Below are 22,823 nucleotides of genomic sequence, written 5' to 3' on the forward strand. Positions count from 1 at the left end.
ACCTTGTCAAACTGCAGATGTATTTGGCTGGGGTTGATTCGGTGGACGTCCCCGATGAAAGGGATAGCCCAGGGTCCCGGAGGAAAATCAGCCGGGACTCTGTGCTTTAAATAATCAGCAAGGAGCAGGAACACCAAGAAGAATATAAATACACATCTAGTGTCCATCCACTCCAAGGCTAATATTTCAGCGAACAACGCCATTGCTTATGCACTTAAGCGACGTGTTGGTTGAGATTGTTGTAGCCCGACCGCTTGAAAGAAGAACAACGGTTAAGATAGGTGTTTCCGAGTTTGGGCACGTCTTGTAGTTAGACTGGCCTCCGCCCACTCTGCCGGCGATTTGAGTTTGCCCTGCTAAATTGTCTGGAGAAGAACGGGTGAAAGGTTATGTCAGAGCCTCCTGAATTATTGGTGCGTTTTAATATCCATCCGTCTCGGAGCTCCGAGGACGTTGCCTAGCGACACGCACAAACACGCCCCTTTTCCTCGGAAGTCGATCTCGCCATCTCGTTTGAACTCAGCGGTGACCGAGCGAGGCTTCCGAGATAGAATTGAAGATGGATGCGCCCAGTGTGACATTCAGTGAACTGTTTTCATTGTGTTTGGACCGCTTTGGTGGTTTAAATCGCAATTTCAATCACTCGTATTGCTGTAATAACTTACATATGCAGATGATACATTGAAACATGAAATGAAGTGAAAATTGTAGAAGTTCAAATGGCTGCGTTTTCGTACGGTGAAAACGCACCGTTTCATTTATATTATTTCGTAGTCCTGAAATAATATAAATGAAAATAGTAGTAGTAGTCGGCCAATGCTACCGCAACAATAGCTTTCCGGGTGGCGTCCATGTTTTTCTCCGACGACCTACGCTCAAAACATAATAAAACGATTTTAGTGTGGGCGTGGCGTCCGATCCGAGATCCGAGTCGGCTCGCAGAGAATACTCGAACGCACCATATAGCTGTGTGGGTGTGAGTGGTTGTGTGACAAAAGTCGAGCGTTCGGGTCTTTTAATGAGATCCAAACAGAAGTGATAACGTAGATAACGTGCATGGCATGTAGGCCTACCCTATCCACTTGTACACCACAAAATACAGATAGTGAGCCTATTACACGTTAAGTCTTGGGAAAAGAGGAAAGTTTGAACTATGATAAGGCTTGGACAGTGTTGGCCAACAAAGGACCTTACCTTTATGTATTTCTTTTTTATTATTATGTAATGTATGCCTGATTCAGAAGTAATTTGCTGAATAGACAGGCTCAAAGTCTGTTTCAGAGCTAAATATTTGAAAAAAAATCCTCTCCACATCATTATCTACATTGTCTATCTGCCCACTAGTTCTGACGGCCAACATAATCTTACTAAAGCCAGAACTAATGCTTTTCCTTTATTGGATGCATAGGTATAGGCCTAGAACATCAGACACTTGTAAAATGCTGTGTAACACAGAAATTATAGCTGTTAAAAAAGAAAGAAAAAAAAAGCGGATTTATGCATAGGCTATAATTATCAATAGTTAAAGAAAAGCCATTCCAGTTAAATATTCCAACAGCCGGAATTGCATCATGTAACACAAGTGACCACAACAAGTGTGAATGATTTGTGTATCTACTTTATTGTTTTACATCATTCGAAACAAACAATCACCAATTTAAAATGATGTGTTTGTTTATTCAAGGGATGGGCTTTCTGAGAGAAAAAAAAAAATCGATAAAAGGAAGGTAATTTTACTAAAAGGGGTCAACATGATAACACACTTCTAGAATCACACCTCAGGTGAAATGTAATTATCTTCCTAGTCAATTCTGTTACTTTATTTGGCTTTTTCATAATGTTACACTGCAAAAATGTAAATAACAAATGAAATAAATGTAATCATATCATCAATGCCAGTTAAAATGATGGAAATTAGCACGCAAACATATTCATCATTTAATCATTAGACTTTTATAACACAATTAGTAAAAGTCTCTCAGGCTCTCATCGTGTTATAATCTCAGAATGGCCAAATGCAATTGATTATAACATATTGGCTATGATGTTATGCTAGTGGTATAATTATGGGGCAGCTTTGGATATTGTCATCAACGTGTTGTGGCACAAAGGCGAAAGGGCTTGGGACAGTGAGTGGTGCCTAATATGTAGTCCAGACTGAGCTTTTCTCCAGGGGGGGCAGAGAAAGAAAACCTCTGAAGGAGGGAGGTGAGGAAAAGATACAGCTCCATCCTGGCCAGCTGTTCCCCAAGACACACCCGCTTCCCTATGAGGACACACACACACACACACACACACACACACACACACACACACACACGCACACGCACAAAGAATTTACCCAAACAAACTTGGCCAACAGTAATAAACTGTACGAATTTAAAGGTGCAGGTGGCCCTTTGCCGACCCATCAATGCTACAATAGGAGTAGATACATACCAGCTGAAAAGGGCAGGAAGGCCTCTCTCTTTCTAGCCTGGCCGTTCTTGTCCAGGAAGTGTTGAGGGTTGAAGGAGTCGGGCGTTTCCCACATAGACTCATCATGAAGAACAGAGTTCAGGGTGGCCATCACCATGGTACCCTATTGGAGGAATTAGGGTAATAAGGGCAATAAGGAGATCTTTTCAAAATAAAAGTGTGTTCGGACCAATAATGACTTCGAATGGGTTTCTACCTTTTGGATGGTGTACTTTCCAAGTTGGGTGTCCCTGTTAGTCATACGGACAACATTGAGAGGTAAGATGTTTCCCATCCTTTGAGTCTCTTGTATGACGGCATTGATATAGGGAGTGCTCTCTCTGTCAGCCCAGCTGGGCTGCCTGGATGTGCCAATTACCGTATCTAGTTCAGCCTGGACCTTCTCTGCATGATAAAAGAATAGTACATATCACTGCCAGTTAAAGTGTTATTTAATCGGGACAAGGATCCTTTTAAATGTATGAAAGACAAAGACAAAGTTGGCCAATTATTATTTTCTGAAATAAGAGAACGTTGAGGGATCCCTCAGATTTTCTCTCAAATAGACGAGCATCACGCTTAAGTGGTTGGCTTTGAGTAAAGTTTAGTGTAAACGCTTAGCAAACCAAAGGTAAAAGCAAACAAAGTATCAACTTCACCCCAGATGGAATCAAGTTTGCTCAACTATCGGCGGGAAAGCGCCTAAGACACATCCTTACTGGGAGGCAAGGACCTGGAGGCACAAGCAGGTCCTCCGTTTGCATCACACGTTTTACCAAAAGGAAAGAGAGCTCCCGCCTATGCTCTCCTCCAAAATGTATAGATTAAGTTACACTACTGCCTTGTGCCAGCAGAATACAAGACAAGGCCAGCTGTAAGAAAGAAAGCCTACTGGACACAGCCCTGGATCATAACAACCGAGATCATCACATCCAATCTACCAAGCTACCTCTGCCATGAGAGGCTCCAGTCTGAGGAGCCTACAAAAAGCAAAAGGCTGAAATATCGGATCTAGTGGCCAAGGCAGTGCAAATTTGCTTGATAACCCTCTGTGGAGGTTGGCTGTAGAGGCTTTGTAGCCACGCCTTCCATCAGACTACTGAAAGGGAGGGATGTTTGAGCATCATGGAACCTGGGCTGGGACAAAACAACAGGCACTGCCTAATAGAAGGTGCCCTTATTGAGCTCAAGATCACCATAAATCAACATGACCAGTATAGGGATACATGTGGGGGCTGCTGCATCCCCTGGAGAAGATGGAGGAACTTTTTTTCATTTAATTATTATTATTTATATTTTGTAATACAAGTTTATGATACCTATTTTAGTGATGATTGTTCTTGTGTGTAGGTTGTTTGGTTTCGTTTAACCTCAGATAAGGCAACCTGTGTGTTCTGACCTATTCTGCAGCATCCACATTGTATTCAATTGATAAATGAATGAAAAGTGCCCCCCTGTCCTTTTAACAGACCCACTTGTTGAAAACCTCTTCCCACTGCTATTGGTAAAGTGGAAAACAGATGGGATGGCTCGAGTAACTATTGAGACCTCCGGGATTTTTTAGGCAGCTACCCATCTGATGACCCCAAAGAGATTCCCCCTACCCCAATCAATACATGGATTCATTTGGAGCTGTAATATTGTGTGGATGTAAGCAATCTTCCAAAATGCATAGTTAAAGATTTAAAATTCAACACAATCTGGTCACCTAATGGTCACACAATGAATGCAAAGCAAAGATTCTCCCTTACTTTGTATGTCAGGGTAGTAGGACATGAATAGCAGTCCCCAGTGCAAAGTGGTGGTGGTGGTTTCAGTCCCAGCAGCAAATAGGTCCAGTGTACAAACACACAGGTTTTCTATATCAAATCCGGATATGGAATCTTCATTCTACCAAGAACACAGGAACACACAGCAGAGAAACACCAAAATTATATCAATAATAGCTTATGTAATATTGAAATTATAGTGGGAAATCAAACAGCTGTGTGAAACATTAACCACCACAGGTAAAGACGTACCTTGTCCATTTCTGTGAGAAAGCAGTCGATATAGTCTCTGGGTGATGAGGGGTCATGATCCACTCTGTGCTCCTTGATCTGCTCTTCAGTAAAGGACATAATTGAACGCGTCAGAGAAAATATCTTCTGGTGAGGTCCGGGGATATGTCTCATCAGCCATGGAACCATGTTGAACACCTACAGAGAACATAAAGGTCTACTTAGACAGGAAAACTTCAACTCAAACCTGCGTCCAATACATCCATTTCATGTACGGTCATTCTGGTATAGCATATGTACTCTATTGTTGTCAATCATCCAGTGGCTATTACATGATCTGTGTACCCATCTTAATTGACAACATGCTGGTAATTCCGATGACAGATCATGACAACTGAAAGATGATCACAAGATACAATAAACACAGCATACAAACATCTCCAGCATCACATATGCACCTCATTGACTGATACTGCTGGAAAGATTAATTCTGTAGGCCATGGGTAAGGTTAATATAGGCTAAAATACCTTCAAAATGTATATCAATTCAATAACTTCAAATAATAATACTGGACTTGTATTGGTAAAGGACTTACCTGTGCCCATGTTTGTCCTTCAAGGTAAAACACCTCACTGAGGTTCTCAATCATAGTCTGATGCTTCTTGTCAGTGTACTCAAAGTGTTTCCCAAACACCAAACAGCAGATGATATTGGATGATGCCTTGTTCAGTGCCATTTTAGGATCGAAAGGGGCTCCTAAGACGGTGAGAATCTTATTATAAGTGCTATGGGGGTTGCGTCCTAGGTTGCTTTTTAAACCAAAAATTGCACATTTACTCAATCGACACTTCTATGACCTATAACCACCTACACACCTAAAAACGTATTTAGCTAATATTGAATCCTCTATAGAAGGTATGAAAGCACTCCAGTAGGCCTACCTTTCTGCTGAGCAAAGACCTCAGTCAGGTACTGGCACTCCTGCTGGATTGACGGTTCCAGACTCATTTTACCCAGTCCAAAGTTTCTGAGTGTGTGCAGGGCAAACCTCCTCTGCTTCCTCCATTGGTAGCCATTTGACAACACCAGACCTGTTGGAAATACAAAACATCAGGGACCTGGTTAAGTGATTTATTAGTTTGATAGTTTAAGCTCTAGGGTTAGGGTTAGGGTTAGGGTTAGGATTAGTTACTGTACTGTTATTATTATAAACAGCAGGGAGATTCCACAAACAAAGCTTTGATAGTTGATGGTTATGAAGCCATTTCTGTATATATTTGCAACTCGGTTAGCTTTTCTTTTTATTCATTATAGATTTTGTTCATTTAACAGAGAACTATACAAAACAGCACAATAAGGCACACATAATAAATAAAAAAAAGTGGGACTTAGAGTAAAGCATAGCAGTGTTTCCCCCAGGAAATGTCTTAGTGAAGGTCGAAGAGCGCGGGGGGGGGGGGGGCTGAGGGGGTTTCAATTCGAAATATTACAACCACCAGTTGCCGCCGTTTCAATTTCATTCAAAAAGCTTGATGGCACGACTATTGTTTTGTGCACAGTATTACCAATGCATTATTTCTTTATTTTTAGTACCTGATGGAAGTATGTTTTCTTTCCCTACAAGTTTTGTACTTTATTAATGCATAATTCATTGGTAGTCAAGGCGGGGCCCTTTTGTTGTTAAGGCGGCAGCCTTAACCATACGGTGCTGGGGGAAACACTTCATAGAAATTTGGTATTTTTACTTGAAGACCCATACAGATAGAAAATAATAGAATAGTAAAGCCCTTCTCAATCTCCAAAAAGCTTAGAAAACAATCATCTCTTCTGAAGACATCTTATCTACTAACTTGTGTTCTTTGACACAGAACTTTAATTAAAACATCTGACTATTGATTAGAGCCCGACCGATATTTTGGTCGAGCTCTAATCTACAGGTAATTGGTTCGTATCGTCTGATATATCACAGATATATCATATCGGTGTATGTGTTTGCCGATATGACGACTTTGGAAAGGGGGTTGATTAATTAATGCAATCATCTCTTTATAAATCCTCTACTATGGTGGTTGAACCTCTAGAGAGGACATCCATGTAACCACTCCCAAAACTAAGAGTTTTACATCATGTTCTGTGCAATAGCATCCAACTGCAGCCCCGGAGCCGGACACTGTGGTGTGGCAACGGCAGTGTGGTGTGGCAGGTCGGGTTTTTCGGTAACATCTATCTATCAATGTATTGCTTATCATTATCTATCTATACAGTGATTAGTACATTGATAGACACACAAAGAAAAAACCAAAACTGCCACACCACAATGCCGTTGCCACACCACAATGCCGTTGCCACACCACAATGCCGTTGCCATACCACAATGCCGTTGCCACACCACAGTGCCATTGCCACACCACTGTGTCCGGCTCCGGGGCTGCAGCTGGATGCTACTGGTTCTGTGTTAAGGTTAGTAGTTCCTTTTCATACTACAGGTAATTGGTTCCTTTAGCTCATGGTTTTAATACATTGTTACTGTGACCCGAAGCATTGCTGGAGGTTGAGTAGCAAATCTTAAGCGACTGCTCCACCCCCAGGATACAATGATGAGCACTTATATTGTTTACATTTTTGATTTCATGCATTGATTGTTGCCAGTCTCTCCCTCTGGATAAAAAAAAGGTGTCTACTGATTAAGTGTAATTTTGGGATGTTTTTAAGACATGCAAGCACGATACCTTTATTTCCAATGACCTCTTCAAACAATGGTATACTTGGGCGATCCACATAGTCTTCGCCTTTCTCGACCAAGGCTTCCCTCACAAGCTTGTATCCGTTGACAACCACGACCCTTCCACCCATCATTCGAAGACTAAAAACGGGTCCATATTTCTCAGCAAACTAAAATAGAAAATGGAGATGTCATTAAAGTCCAGGGATAGGATCCCTGTTCGACATGATTATGTGTGTGTTCAAATCCGTATGCCATTGCTTAATTGTACTACTTCAAACGTATTTCGAAGCCTACGTTGATCAAAACATAACCCTCCCAGGCCCTCCCCACGGAGAACACGGACCAGGACGGGGAATTGTTGGCGAGAGAAAGAGAGGGCTGGACATTCAATAACATTGGCTTCTTGATAGAGGGGTATCCGTTTGCATTCCATGGTTAGGATATTACTTTGTCAAATTCTTCTTCAACATTCCAAATTGGTTATCCTTGTTGTTGTAGTTGTTGTTCTTTTCTATTGTATTATGTGAATGACTTTCTGCGGGGACTGTGATCCTATGCTGTTAAGTGTTAACTGGCGTCCAGAGGAAGTAAAGGGACCAGTATTCGACTGCGGTCAAGCGAGCCGCCATTCGTTCATCCGCGGTTAAGCCAGCCGTCACACAAAATCTTTGTGCGCCTTTACTCTAAACAGCCTTTGTGTGGTATCTCGCAACGTTTTCAAAATAAAACCCTTCACCTACGTGTGTAGATATATAGAACACTAGCTGTCTTACGGCAGCGTCTAGAACGTCCGCACTTGGGGCAATCTTGCCAGTCAGCTGCTCACCCATAACATTGTGTTGGTAGTGGTACATGTACTTTTTAAATAACCATAACTTGATACATTTTCAACCGGTTAACCAACGGTTTGGTTTCTTACAAACGTTATTAACGTGGCTATAATATTGTACCTATTTTAGAACATTATTCAATTTTTTTAGAATCTAACATAATTATTCATCAGTATCAAGTATGCAGTGCCGTAACTACATCTCTGCCATTTATAGCAAAACAAACCGTTTGAAAATGTAGCAAGGTGGTTATGGTTATTTAAAAACTACATGTACCACTACCAAGTCAACACAGTGTTATGGGTGAGCAGCTGACTGTGGCAAGTTGGCCGCCAGTGCGGACCTTCGACTCTATTGGCCAGCAGAATATGCACGTGTACGTTTTTCAAATGACATTTTCTCAAAATCTATACAGTAAAATCAATTGGTTCCTTGTGTACAAGTAGTCAGTACAAAAGTTAGTATGGTCATGACTCATATCAGTCAGTGCCTGAACTTATGTGAAATTCGGTCTATAGCTGACTTCAAAGTGCTGACATAATGCAATTTGCAAAGGCGAGAATATGCATGTGTATGTTTTTCAAATGACATTTTCTCAAAATCTATACAGTAAAATCACATGGTTCCTTGTGTACAAGTAGTCAGTACGTCATATCAGCATATTCTCGCCTTTGCAAAATTGCATTATGTCAGCACTTTGAAGTGAGCTATAGACCGAATTTCACATAAGTTCAGGCACTGACTGATGTGACCATATTAACTGTCGTACTGACTACTTGTACACAAGGAACCACGTGATTTTACTGTATAGATTTTGAGAAATTTTCAGTTGAAAAACGTACACGTGCATATTCTCGCCTTTGCAAAATTGCATTATGTCAGCACTATGAAGTGAGCTATAGACCGAATTTCACGTAAGTTCAGGCACTGACTGATATGACCATACTAACTGTCGTACTGACTACTTGTACACAAGGAACCATGTGATTTTACTGTATAGATTTTGAGAAAATGTCATTTGAAAAACTTACACGTGCATATTCTCGCCTTTGCAAAATTGCATTATGTCAGCACTATGAAGTGAGCTATAGACGGAATTTCACGTAAGTTCAGGCACTGACTGATATGACCATACTAACTGTCGTACTGACTACGTGTACACAAGGAACCATGTGATTTTACTGTATAGATTTGGAGAAAATGTCATTTGAAAAACTTACACATGCATATTCTTTCATTCATTCATTCATTCATTTATTTATTACGGCTCACGGCCATAGCACATGGCATGGAGCACAAAATTCAACTTAAATCATTACAGACCAAAACAATGGTGCACGGCAAGGGAAAAAACTAAAACATTACTTAAACAATGGCAGGACATTTCTCAGAAAGGCACCTGTTTTAGCAATAACCCCTGGGTTATTTGACCTCAAAAGCAAAATCAGTTTGATCTTAGATGGAGAATAGACATAATATTTTGGCAGGTATTTTTTTCTATAATACATTACGTTTACATTTTTATACTCAAAAAGCACATGATATTCGTCGCCAACACAATTGGAATCGCAGATGTTGCACATTCTTTCGCTTCTTTCCAGCCCTTTGTATCTTCCAGTGACTTTAGGTATTCTGGTGTTATTCGTTCTAAAATTGCAGATAGCCTGTCTGGACTTTTGGTTTTCATACATCAGGTATTTTTCTAATTTAAACTCTTGTTTAAATTCTATGTACGTGTCACAGGAAGTCATGCTTGTAAGCTCGCTCTGCCACCTCTGGATGAATTGATCTTTTAACCTCTGCTCAACAATTTTTTTCAGCCAGTTAATGTTGTTGTACTTTTGTGTTATCCAGATGTATGACAACCCGCAGTCATCCAGTATCTGTTTCACCTGTGATACCCAGGGTCTGCTGGCCAATGGAGTCGAACGTCCGCACTGGCGGCCAACTTGCCACAGTCAGCTGCTCAGCCATAACACTGTGTTGGTAGTGGTACATGTACTTTTTAAATAACCATAACCACCTTGCTACATTTTCAAACGGTTTGTTTTGTTCTAAACGTCAGAGATGTAGTTACGGCACTGCATATTTGATACTGATGAATAATTATGTTAGATTCTAAAAAAAAATTGAATAATGTTCTAAAATAGGTACAATATTATAACCACGTTAATAACGTTTGTAAGAAACCAAACCGTTTGTAAACCGGTTGAAAATGTAGCAAGTTATGGTTATTTAAGTACATGTACCACTACCAACACAATGTTATGGGTGAGCAGCTGACTGGCAAGATGGCAGCAAGTGCGGACCTTCTAGACGCCGCCGTAAGACATTAGTGTTCTATATATCTACACACGTAGGTGAAGGGTTTTATTTTGAAAATGTTGCGAGATACCACCCAAAGGCTGTTTAGAGTAAAGGCGCACGAAGATTTGTGTGACGGCTGGCTTAAAGGTTGGGTATGGGATTTGCGAAACGCCAGCAGATTTTGAAAATACACAACTCAAATGGTCCTACCCCCTCTCCTTCAACGCTGACTCTGACTCCACCCATTCCAAGTACCTGGACGCGCAATCATGCACGAGCGCGAACACAGATGCGCGAGAGCGAGCCAGGCTAGCATAGGTTTTCGTTAAACAACATGGTACTACATTCAGCTGTAAGTTGCACCAGATATTCTAAACATTAAACGGTCACATAAATCATTACTATCATCATTACTATAAGCAGCGCCTAGGATTATTCTTGATTTCATTTTTTCTCTTTCAGCGTTTTTATTATCAATTACTCTCTGAAAAAGAGTTTTCCTTCTCTTTGCTGGTGGTGGTGGTGGTGGGGATGGTGGCGTCTTGTCTGCCATGGAAATTGTCTTCTACTGCTAGGTCCAAATGTGGATTAACTAGTTCCAGTAGCTACCGCAGGAAAACTACAAACAGGAGCTTGCTCTGGGTCACGAGCTCTGGGCCACGAGTACTGCACGAAGGGGTCGCGCGCGGGGCGCGGGGGAGGGGGAGTGCAGTACGACCGTTTGATTGACGTATTTACTGTCCAATGCAACTCGGTGGCTCTGGAAATCATTGGCTGGAGTTTTTCGAGCCCTGCCCGTTCCACAGATGATTGACTTGTTTAATTTTCATGTCAGTACTTCTAACTCAGTGGCTGTAAGTGGGTTATGATAAGGATTTCAAGTAATTTTGCAAAAATTGCCAAAAAAGCCAATTCCATACCCAACCTTTAACCGTGGATGAACGAATAGCGGCTCACTTGACCGCAGTGGAATTCGCGTGGTGGTGGACCGAGATCAGGCTCAATGACCCTCTCCGTTTAGGAATACAAATTACTAACTAACGTTACTGACTAAATGACTACCAAAGTTTTAACAGCTCGGTTGATGTTTAAGCACTGCTACGGACACACTACTAAACCCCACTCTACGTTTAACAGATTTTGCTCCGATTCGTGCAACACACATACCTTGTCAAACTGCAGATGTATTTGGCTGGGGTTGATTCGGTGGACGTCCCCAATGAAAGGGATAGCCCAGGGTCCCGGAGGAAAATCAGCCGGGACTCTGTACTTTAAATAATCAGCAAGGAGCAGGAAAACCAAGACGAATATAAATACACATTTGGTGTCCATCCACTCCAGGGCTAATATTTCACAGAACAACGCCATTGCTTATGCACCTGCTCTAGCCCGACCGCTTGAAAGTAGAACAAAGGTTAAAATAGAAGTGTGTCCGAGTTTGTGCACATATATAGCACAGTGCAGGCAAATCCATGCATGTGCATGGTAGTAAGATTACAATAAAGTGATAATACAATTTTGATAATAATGTGGAAACCCCAGTCGATAATGTAACAAATTTCTGAGGCATAATATAATAACATTTTGCCTATAATTTTACAACGTAAAACATTAGATCACCACAAATGACTCTTTAAAGCAGTGCCGACATTTTAATATTTTCTAACCATTCAGCGAACAAAAGCTAACAGGCTGATTATCATTTGTCATCAAAACGCCCACTGAAGTGGTGTGAGAAATACCGACTTTCTACTCCTCATTCACATATAAGGTAATCTACATTTCCTACAGAGAAAATACTACCTCAGGGGTAGTATTATTCCGGAGATTTTCAGGGTAGGTTGTCAGGATATTTTGTTCACACATAGGCCTACGGGCCGTAAGGAGAATATCAGAATGTACACGTGTGTCTGAAAGCAGCTGTGTGAGCATTTGATTATATTATAACATTTCTCGATTTATGGTAACAGGGGTAATTGTTCAATGGAAAGTGTAGTATACAATGCATGCAAATCAATTAGCTTTTACTGTTATTCGGGGCTGAAAACTGCATTGAAATTTTAAAATGCAAGGCAACTACTATTGGTTAATTGAAAAATAATAATCATCATGTGATTCAACACCTCTTCCAGTGTCCTGGCCAAGACAGGCAGCATTAGCCTACAGTCACACATAGCATACACACAAAACATAATAAAAATAAAACAACTAAAACAGTCCATTGGGGGGTGGGGGGGATATCAATATCGCAAGATATTTGGGGAGGCTCAAGGAGGAGTAATATTACATTTGAGAAACAAAGTGTAGTCTTGTGGTGTACATGATTCACCATACTGTGTTATTGACATGTTTTCGTTCTGTGTTATAGGGCCACTGTCTCTTTAAGAATCACGTGACTTCTGTGTTGATATGCTGGTCGGTGCGATGTTTGAATTTAACGCTTTTTATATTTTAACGTTTTTTATATGACAAAATGAACGACCCGCTGTTGCTTGTCGAGGTGAGAAATTGCGTCTTCCCTTATTTTATCGCTATTTCTACAGTCTATAGACAGAACGTGTTACCTGACAAAGTTTGTCGACGTGTTTAAAAACATAACGTCTTACCTGGGCAACTGTCGCATTGGTGTGTGCGCATGCGTGTGTTCTTACCTGCGCGTGTACCGATGGTGGAGCCGTTAAACGTCTTTACTTGTTCGTGTGCGTGTGTGTGTGCACGCACATGCATACAATTCCCCTCCTTTTGCTTCATAGTTACCATACCGAAACTTTACCAAATAAAGTCAGTTAAAAGCGATCCTGATTCGAGTACCTTTTCTTAAAGAACGCGACGATATCGCCTATGCATATATCGTGATATATCGCCTATGCTTATGTCTTGGGAAAATATAGGGAAGTGGTAATGACTGACATGCTCAAAGTCTTTGTTTCAGAGCTACATTATATACAAAATCATTCCTCTCCACATTATTCATTTTATATCTGCCCACTATGTCTGACAGCCAAACTAATACGATACGATTGTGATTGAAAATGGTCATATTCTGTGAATCCGTATATTTTAGGATGTGTTTCCTCCCCCCATCACTCCCTCTTTTGTTGGTATGTGTCTGTGAGAGAGTGACAGAGACACAAAGAGAGACACATACCAACCTCTCAGTGGCCGTCTCCTGCCTGTTTCCACTCACCATGTGGCTCCAGGATGTGTTTGTGGGTCTCAACCTCAGTGGGGTCCTGCTCCTCACCTTCATTACTCTACTGATGATGGATCTACTGAAGAACAGAAACCCCCCCAACTATCCTCCAGGACCTCTAGCTCTCCCGTTGGTGGGCAACGTTTTCAACATTGACCCCAGGCAACCTCACATTTACCTAACCAAGGTAGGCTTATTTTTACCCTACGTCAGTGTACTGTTCCATTCAACCTGGAGGTAAACACGTGAAAAACAGCACTCATGCTGAATATTGTTCAGTACGAAATCTGTGATTTGGTATAACATGATAGTAATAGCTATTCAAAAGAGTTACAAATTGAACCACACGCTAAAGAACATATAGTTATATAAGTTAGATTTTTTTATGTAAAAGCAATCTTTATAAGCTAAAGTTTTATTCAAGCTACTTTGTTTTTGCCAGCTGAACTTGTTTTTCCAGAAACAATGAGCTGTGAGTCATGCGTGTTATTGCTGTCACATGCTGGTCAACAACAGACCTTATGCTCTAATCCTACCTCCTCAGATGGCCGTTGTTCATGGGAATGTATTCAGCATGCGTCTGGGGAGAGACAAGACAGTCTTTGTGTCCGGGTACAAGATGGTGAAGGAAGCCATCGTGACGCAGGCAGACATCTTTGTGGATCGACCCTACAGCCCTATGGCTACCAGGTTGTACTCAGAGAACATAGGTAAGAACATAAGCCATACTCACTCTCACACACACACACACACACACAAATACTCATGCATGCCCCCCTTACACACATACATGATTGCACTCCCCCAACCATTCTATTGCACAAACACACATACACACACACACACACACACACACACACACACACACACACACACACACACACACACACACACACACACACACACACACACACACACACACACACACACACACACAAATTGACAAACGTAGATCAGCCTCAATATCATGCTACTATGTGTAAATACACACATACGCCCTCATAAGCAACAATATCCTCCATAACATCGATGCATTCTCTTCCTCCCCGGTGTCTCCTTCCCCTCAGGGGGGTTCTTCTTCAGCAATGGGCCGCTGTGGAAGAGGCAGCGACGGTTTGCCATCGCCACGCTACGCAGCCTGGGACTGGGGAGGAGCTGCCTGGAGGACAGCATCTGTGAAGAGAGCCATCACCTGCAGCTGGAGATGGAGGGCATGAGAGGTGGGTCCAGTGGAGCAGACAGAGGGGACCCCCAACGCAAAGAGGATAAAAAAGAGGGAATGATGGCCTCATGAGACCAAGATCGCCATCGGTCCGGCTGGATTCAATCCTGTTTAATGCGTTTTCCAAAGATTTTCCAAGGAGAATCAGGGAGAATAAAAATAATGTGGGGGTGCCATAGAAAAGTGTGAAAAGTTTGTGGAAATATACATCAGAATGTTAAAAGATTAACAGAAATCTGATCGAAAAGGCTTTTTTCCAGATTGCAATATGTTTTCGTTACCTCCAACCAGATTCGGCAAGAGCAAAGACCTTCAATCTGATTGGCTGGAACTTTTTGAATAATGTAAGGCTGCGGCCATATTTGGAAAGCAATTGCTCCCCAACAACGGCCGGAGTGATGCTCAGTGAAACGCAAACCTTTGTGTCAAGATAGTCTCACGAGGCTAGGGTTATGCGTAAATCAGAAAAAAAAACATACGTTTTGTATTGTTCACAATCCATGTCGATTTATTCATTCACTTCATTTCACAGCATTAAACAGGAGGAAGGAAGACGAGAGCCAACACACTGATAAATGACCTAAATCCCAATAGCCAATACAAAATTGATAACAAAAACGTAAACATAAATGTAATCAAAATATTCCAAAGCCAATAGCAAGGCCAATCCGTCTTTCTCAATGGTGTAATATTTAGATGGTGCCTATCAAACGTATGAGAAAATAAACAAACTGGGGGATCCAATGCCATCTGCACTTTTCTGCAACGGCACAGCACCAGATCTCAGGGCGCTTGGGTCTACCACTTACTTAAAAGGTCCCATGGCATGCTAATTTATGGACGCTTTAATATAGATATTAGTGGGCCCCTAAAAAGTATTTGAAGACGTTCCCGAAATTCAGCCGTGGTGCAGAATAACAGCCACTACGAGCCAGTCGTACATTGAGCTTTCCCCAAACGCACCGTTTCGGTGTCTGTAGCTTTAATGGAAATGAGGGGAGAGGCGGGTCAAGGAGGAGGGTAGGGTGTGGCCCTGAGCAGCTTACGGCCACGCCCCCATGCTCTGTTTACAGTGGATGTATCGCAATGGCGAGGCGCACACAGCCTTTAGCGGTGTTCTGTAAATATTCTAGAATACTCCGGGTGCTCCGGTGGGAGTCCTGGAGCTCTCTATCTGAATAATATCATGCATGGACATCTATATCATATAATATATATTATCATTGCCAAAAGCTGTGTGCGCTTCCAGACGATATTATGAATCTCTGGTTCTTCCACTTCGACATCAATCTGAAGTAGACTGAACCGAACTTTAAAAAATTGGCTAGAAATCCAATGGGGCAACCAATGTTGAGAAGTTGCGTTGGTAGTGGTTGCAGGGAAACCTGTGATGGCACTGCATTTTTCTATAGGACTAACCCGTCCATGACCCACCTGCTCACCCAAGAAGGTGACCGGCGCTTCAACAAAGTCCCATTTAGCCAGTTTGAGAGTAAAAGAGGCCTTCGGCAACTTCTTGATCGCCATAGTCAGAATCTGCATTTGCACTGACCATGTGCTAGAATATGGTTTATTGTTTAGGATTCCAATTAGCCGTCACAAAAGTGGGACAAGCTAGTCTTCCTGGGGTCCAAACAGAAAGAAACAAAACATAACAATACACAAGATACAAATCGTAATTCACTTAACAATGATCATCTAAAAGCAGTAAATCATTAACATCAGAAAAAATTACATTCATAGGTACTACAATCATTATTGCATTTATACAGTAGGTATGTTGATTGCCTACTCACAAATCTAATTAGTGGATTCTCAAATGGTACTTGAAAGGTACTTTATTCAGTGGACAATTATTCCAATGTTTGAATAAATAGATTCTCTTTAAAGCATTTGATTTTTGACTTGATAACATCATCGGCTGACCTAGCAATGAAAATGAACCTCATTTTCACTGGCTCTGCCTCAATCTCCAGCTTACAGAGCTAGTTCATGATCAGGAGTCTGCTTCTGTGCCTTAAATACCTGAGCCTTCTCCTGGGCCTCTAAGGGCAGTCGGACAAAAAATATAATATATAAGATAACAATGGATCTAGCAATCCTATCAAACATAAAGGGAAAAATGCAAAGGAAAAACCTCACGCTAACTGCCTGGGAGGTTCAGATTATCTAATTTACGTGACCGACAGCGGACAAAATAAAATAGTGGAAGCTATATAGCTACTCTTGCTCTTAGCTGAACGTGCAGAAAGTAACCACCAAGAGCAACAAGAAATATGATATCTTTAACAAAATTGACAAAAGTGTGCCAGCGTCTGTGCTCAGATGAGAGAGCGAGAGAGCCGCCATCTTCCACTTGGCTTTACATGTATGGGGGCGGCGCCAACAATCAGGGCGAGCCAAACGGCAACCTGCAGCCACAATGCTCCGCCTCCAGGAGTTGATTGATATGATTGAGTGCAGGAGGCAATAGCAAGACATTAGTGCAAAACAAACAAAAACAGCACAAGACCCAGCACTACCACGTAACACATGGTTACAAAGAGAGAGATACTAGCAAAACGTTTTTAAATGTTGTGGCAGTTCTCCCTTTGCTGGGAACTGATGAGGGGGATGAGATTATTTGTGGAACCGGATAGACGGGATATTGGCGAAAGTGGATAATGATGACAGAGAGACAGCAAGACTGCAAAATACAGGGTCTGAATCGAGGCAAACCACACAGATTCTCAGAAAGAAACTGGCGTGAACTGGCGAGATCATGGCGAGATCGTGATGGTCTAGTCATGAGCGTATAGATGAATATGTCAGTGTGCAGTCTTCTATTCTCATTTTGTTTTATATACAATTTCTGACCGTTCCCAGAGAACCTTTTCCTAAAGATCACAAACAACCATAGTTTTATTTGATTTTCAGGTGAGCCATTTAACCCGGCGCAATTGTTCAACAATGCCGTGGCCAACATCATATGCCAGATGGTGTTTGGAAGACGTTTCGAGTACGACGACAAGAACTTCCAGACCATGCTGAAGAACTTGATTGAACTGGCCCATCTGGAAGGTTCTATCTGGGCTCACGTAGGACATAAGCCACCACTTTATATTTTTCATTTTTAACCAAATGGTTGACTAAGTTTAAAAATGGACCCACATCTAACCAATTGCTGGTGTATTCTTATCCTAGAGATTATCAAAGACATGAATGCAAAACAGGAACCGATTGAAACAATTTCATGTTATACACCCTTTATACGTTATCTATAGTCTATTGACATATGTCAGATCAACTGTAGGACATGACCAGCCCTCTGCCTCTCTCCCATTGTAGTTGTACGATGCCTTCCCTACCCTGATGAAGCACCTACCTGGCCGCCACAATGAGATCTTCAGCAACTTCCGATCCCTGGAAACTCTTATCCGCGGAGAGCTGGAGAGACACAAGCTGGACATGGACCCCAGCAACCCCCGGGACTACATGGACGCTTTCCTCATCGAGATGAAGAAGGTGAGGCCAGATCTTGATCTGACTGTTTTGATTTAGGCCATGGTCTAGCACCCTGGCCTAGTACAATTTAAATAATTCCAGGAAACATTTATATCCTATGAAATATTATTACTAAATTTTAATAAATTATTCAATAAACCATTATGTGGTCATGGCTGTGCATTTGTAACCTTTTTTAATCATGTTTATTTAATTTGTCTGTATAGGTCATGTGATTGTGGGATTTAGGGTTTCTCTTGCAAAATAAGTGATTAACCTCAAAGGGGTGAAATAGTCAAATGGTTACAAAAATATTAATTTCACAGGACTCCAAGGAAAGTTTCTCAACATCATCTTTCTCTATGGCAGCACAGAGAAGCCCCTGAGCTGGGTTTTGATGAAGACAATCTTGTTCTGTGTTGTCTGGACCTCTTCCTGGCTGGAAGTGAGACTACATCCAAGACTCTGCAGTGGGCCCTCATTTACCTGATAAACAACCCACATATTCAGGGTGAGGACCTCACACAATTTGTGCCAGATACCCAAGATGTGGGGCAGGATTGGTGTAGTACTAGACTGTTCATCTCCCAGCTGAGGGGTACCTTCCACTCTCTCATAAAAAGTGCTTTTCCTCATGTGTGCAATTAAACAAGATTAAACTATAGAAATTTGAAACATGGATTTTTTTTCAAAAGCTATGAATAATAGTAGTTTCAATCATACAGTATATTACTATAATTGTAAAGGTAACAACCCCATCTAAGTGTTAAAATTGTGCTTTTAAGCAACAATATTAACAAAATAGTCATCCAGGGGAGAAGTGTGTGTGTGTGTGTGTGTGTGTGTGTGTGTGTGTGTGTGTGTGTGTGTGTGTGTGTGTGTGTGTGTGTGTGTGTGTGTGTGTGTGTGTGTGTGTGTGTGTGTGTCAACCAATATTCTGTTTGTCTTCCATCATATAATGCATAAACATTAACCTCACTAATTTGCAAACCCTGGCTTAGGCCCTATATGCCCTGATCTCAATTCACAAGTCGTATTGGATCTTTCCCTCTGCAGAAAAAGTCCAGTTGGAGATAGACACAATGGTCGGACCGGCCCGAAAGCCCAGCATGGCAGACAGACCCAGCATGCCGTACACAGACGCCGTCATCCACGAGATCCAGAGGATGGGGAACATTGTCCCACTCAACGGGCTCAGAAGGGCTTCCAAGGACACAACTCTTGCGGGATACTTCATACCAAAGGTGCATGGAGGTGAAAATCAAGTTGACTTGCAAGTTGTCCAATGCATGTATAGATCTGAATCGATTATCTGTGTGTATTTGTGTGTATGTGTATGTGTATGTGTACGTGTATGTGTGTGTGCACATGCAGGGGACAACTTTGATGCCCAACCTGACGTCTGTGCTGTTTGATAAGACTGAATGGGAGACACCAGACATTTTCAACCCTGCACACTTTCTGGATGCGGACGGAAAGCTTGTGCGGAGGGACGCATTCCTGCCTTTCTCTGCAGGTGATTCAAGCTCAAATCCCAGCCAAGAGCTGCAGATGATATCCCTCTAGGTAGAGGTATAATAGGCAGAGGGAGGCTCAGAATCTCAGAAAAGACAATCTTTATATAAGAGTATTGTCATATTTGAGATTAGGAAACCTCACCTAACTAGCAGAGCGTCCAGAGAGTTTTCTCAATCTCCTCCCTAGCACTACTTACATATTATCGGCTCAAGATCATTTTATTTGTATAGCCCTCATCACAGTTACAGTCTCAAAGGGCTTTCAAGGCCATCCTTAATATTTTATGAACCCTAACCCTTGCCACTTGGCCCTTTTATTATCAAGGAACAAGCCTTTAGAAGTTATGCAGAGTTATCCAGCCCTTCTTCCAGTGTGTGTGTTCACATTATCAGTCAAACCGTCAAAAGACAATGGTCTGTGTCAAGAAACATAAGGCCCAATACAATACAACAATAACCATTTACGCCACTACAGTCCCCTAAACATAAAACTCTTAACAAACCAACCTTTTGCACAAAGACAAACACAACAGGGCACTAAAAATATGTTTATATTTGAGTTAATTCATATTTTTCTTTTGCCTTTTTCACAATTCATCTGCTTTGACAATGTAAACATTGGTATCCCATGCCAATACAACTTATTTTGAATTTGTATAAAAACTAGTATTGTCCATAAATACGAAGTGCTGGTTCAGTTCCATCAAAAATCTATATTCAATTCATATTTTGACATGATGAAACCTTGGAAGGGCGATGCAGCATGAATGCTAGATTTAAGGAACACATTAATTAAAATATCACCCTGTCCTTCTCCCACGTTTTGTTTGTCCCCAGGTAAACGTGCTTGTCTCGGGGAGAGCCTGGCCAGAATGGAACTCTTCTTGTTTTTCGTGAATTTGATGCAGAAGTTCAGCTTCTCAACACCGGAAGGTGTGGAGCTGAGCACGGAAGGAATCATCGGAGCCACGCGCTCACCCCATCCGTTCAAGATATATGCCATGCCCCGCTGAGCTTGTGCATAATAACCAACGGACCGGTAGACCAATATCAATGGACTTGCTAAGTCTTTACATCTTTGTTCTATGACGATGCTTCTGTGAATAGGGTCTTTAGTCCCTTTAAACTCAAACTAACACAAGTATATTTATTAAACCCCTTGTAGCAAAGTCAATTCTATTTCAAGTTTTCCTGAGAACCAAGCACCATCAAACTGTGGTATTTCTTCAGCAATGCTTGTGCAATACCCTTTGTTTTTCACTTTTATGGTGCATTGTATAAAAAAAATAAAAGGTTAGGCAACCCACTGTCAATATACCTAACTGCATATTTCAGGTGGACCAAAGGGTGTTCCAAAGGTTCATCAACTTATTTCTGCTGGCCTGCTGCCCTTATCCGTCCTGATTGGAACCTGAACCAGCTTCAATACAGCTCCATCCACCATCTTGTGGCTCAGGAAATAATCAACACAACTTGTTTGGAAAAAGGGATTTACTTTTGAAAAGAAAAAACAAGGCCTTACAATTTTTGTAAGCTACGTTGACATATCCAACAGAGCTGTTCTGTTCCTTCACCTGTTGAATTCCAATCTCAAGGTACATTCTTCCACACCCGGTTTACCTCGGTGAAAACACACAGGCATTTATATACACACACACACACACACACACACACACACACACACACACACACACACACACACACACACACACACAAACAGTGCACACACACGCTCACACTCCCGCTGTGAGGCACAGGGGATGAACAATCAGTTCACATCCAGTTTGAATTTAGGCAGGAGGATGATCACATCCTCGATGAGAAGCATCGCTCGGGCAGGATATCAACGGGTTGCCAGGTTGAAGTCATACCTCCAGGGTGAGGATCCGTCTGTCCCGGTCTAGTACCAGGCTCTTTAGGGCCTGGATCTCTGCGGTGGCCGGGTTCAGTTTGGGATCCAGGGCTCGGATCACCTGAAGACCACGTTGGAGGTTCAGTCATTTCATCAAACTTTCTCACAGTCTCAGCCCAATAGACTTTTATCTCCCACATAAACATAAACAATTCAATACATAATTATAAAAATTAAGGAGGCCCTCCAACAGCTCCTTCTTCTTCATGATCTCATCCTGAGCCTCATTCAGCTGCACCCTGAGGGAGAAGAGGGACAACAAACTGATCAAAGAAGGTCAGGAGCATGACTATCATCTACTGGTGATGGTAAGGAAGTTCAACAACATAAGGCAAGTCCAATAATAGCAAATGTAGCTAATTATAGATCTAATCAAAATCTATAATGATTAACAAAACTATGTCCAGGCATTGTAGACATGCTGTGGTTTATATTGATGACGACTACTGAAGTATTGCGATCAACAAGGTCACATTGTAAGTCAATAAAGACGGAGCACAGTTACATGTGAGCATCAAGTTTCGTCTTCAGGCTTGACTGAAATAAAAAACATCACAAACATTTAGGATAACCATTCCTTTCGATCCAGATAATCAGACGGAGGATGATCTGAGGGAATAAACAGCACAAGTGTGTTTTACTGGTCTCCTTACAGTGCGCATGTTTAAGGATCTGAACTGTAGAGCTTTGCCTCAACCACCAATCAACTACTACTGTCGTTCTGCACATCTTCACAAAATGTGAACTATTTCATCACGTCACTATATATTCCAAAACTTGAAAAGGTTTTTGCACTGTCATGGCTTTGGTCAACATTTTACCTTCATCAAAATCTAAGGACAATAATCTTTAATTAGATGTAGATAATATCTTTTGTAGATAAAAATATTTTTCTATTTTATTCTGAATTTATCTCGTGTTATTTAATCTACTACATCTATTTCCTGGTAGGAGCATTCTCAATTGAATGGACCGGTAGACCAATATCAATGGACTTGCTAAGTCTTTACATCTTTGTTCTATGACAATGGTTTTGTGAATAGGGTCTTTACTTCCTTTAAACTTAAACTAACATGCAGTATATTTAATAAACCCCTTGCTTTGCCAGAATATGTGTGTGTTCAAGTGTTCCTGAGGACCAAGCGACATAAAACGGCGGTACTTCTTCAGAAATGC

The 22,823-nt window shown here is 41.5% G+C and overlaps 2 protein-coding genes, 1 long non-coding RNA gene and 1 pseudogene across 6 annotated transcripts; 2 read left to right on the top strand and 2 right to left on the bottom strand.

Annotated features, from left to right (window-relative positions):
• Window positions 1–413, bottom strand: part of LOC132469196 (cytochrome P450 2J4-like) — a 12,616-nt pseudogene extending 12,203 nt beyond the window's left edge.
• LOC132469200 (uncharacterized) lies at window positions 272–1,758 on the top strand. Its single transcript, XR_009528370.1, has 2 exons — window positions 272–413; window positions 967–1,758. It is a non-coding gene; the product is annotated as an uncharacterized LOC132469200 (long non-coding RNA).
• Window positions 1,601–11,688, bottom strand: LOC132469194 (cytochrome P450 2J4-like). 2 transcript variants are annotated; one of them, XM_060067130.1, is made up of 9 exons: window positions 11,488–11,688; window positions 7,188–7,350; window positions 5,400–5,549; window positions 5,054–5,214; window positions 4,479–4,655; window positions 4,209–4,347; window positions 2,675–2,862; window positions 2,440–2,581; window positions 1,601–2,266 (listed from the first exon to the last, which is right to left on the bottom strand). In XM_060067130.1, exons 1-9 carry the CDS (start codon window positions 11,686–11,688, stop codon window positions 2,091–2,093), a joined length of 1,497 nt encoding a protein of 498 aa, XP_059923113.1. In that variant the 3' UTR covers window positions 1,601–2,090. The 2 variants fall into 2 exon arrangements, with proteins under 2 accessions (XP_059923113.1, XP_059923114.1); XM_060067131.1 differs by lacking the exon at window positions 11,488–11,688 and adding an exon at window positions 10,802–10,934.
• Window positions 6,622–22,757, top strand: LOC132469192 (cytochrome P450 2J4-like). 3 transcript variants are annotated; one of them, XM_060067128.1, is made up of 10 exons: window positions 6,622–6,918; window positions 13,521–13,700; window positions 14,058–14,223; window positions 14,581–14,733; window positions 17,652–17,812; window positions 18,063–18,239; window positions 18,588–18,729; window positions 19,275–19,462; window positions 19,593–19,734; window positions 20,573–22,757. In XM_060067128.1, the coding sequence occupies exons 1-10, from the start codon at window positions 6,814–6,816 to the stop codon at window positions 20,746–20,748; spliced, it is 1,590 nt and encodes a 529-aa protein (XP_059923111.1). In that variant the 5' UTR covers window positions 6,622–6,813; the 3' UTR covers window positions 20,749–22,757. The 3 variants fall into 3 exon arrangements, with proteins under 3 accessions (XP_059923111.1, XP_059923112.1, XP_059923110.1); XM_060067129.1 differs by lacking the exon at window positions 6,622–6,918 and adding an exon at window positions 7,350–7,617; XM_060067127.1 differs by lacking the exon at window positions 6,622–6,918 and having other exon boundaries at window positions 11,873–13,700.
• Window positions 22,758–22,823: the final 66 nt, after the last annotated feature.

Source organism: Gadus macrocephalus, chromosome 12, assembly GCF_031168955.1.
Source record: "Gadus macrocephalus chromosome 12, ASM3116895v1".
In the NCBI taxonomy this organism is placed as follows: domain Eukaryota; kingdom Metazoa; phylum Chordata; class Actinopteri; order Gadiformes; family Gadidae; genus Gadus; species Gadus macrocephalus.

What these genes read in the sequence shown, in the direction of transcription:
- LOC132469194 (XM_060067130.1), bottom strand. Translation starts at nt 11,688, where the DNA reads ATGGCGTTGTTCTGTGAAATATTAGCCCTGGAGTGGATGGACACCAAA. An exon ending in TACATCTGCAGTTTGACAAG is followed by an intron (nt 7,351 to 11,487) that starts GTATGTGTGTTG and finishes TTTCTATTTTAG; the next exon opens with TTTGCTGAGAAATATGGACC. An exon ending in GGTCTTTGCTCAGCAGAAAG is followed by an intron (nt 5,215 to 5,399) that starts GTAGGCCTACTG and finishes TCACCGTCTTAG; the next exon opens with GAGCCCCTTTCGATCCTAAA.
- LOC132469192 (XM_060067127.1), top strand. Translation starts at nt 13,353, where the DNA reads ATGGTCATATTCTGTGAATCCGTATATTTTAGGATGTGTTTCCTCCCC. An exon ending in GTTGTACTCAGAGAACATAG is followed by an intron (nt 14,224 to 14,580) that starts GTAAGAACATAA and finishes CCTTCCCCTCAG; the next exon opens with GGGGGTTCTTCTTCAGCAAT. An exon ending in ATTCCTGCCTTTCTCTGCAG is followed by an intron (nt 19,735 to 20,572) that starts GTGATTCAAGCT and finishes GTTTGTCCCCAG; the next exon opens with GTAAACGTGCTTGTCTCGGG.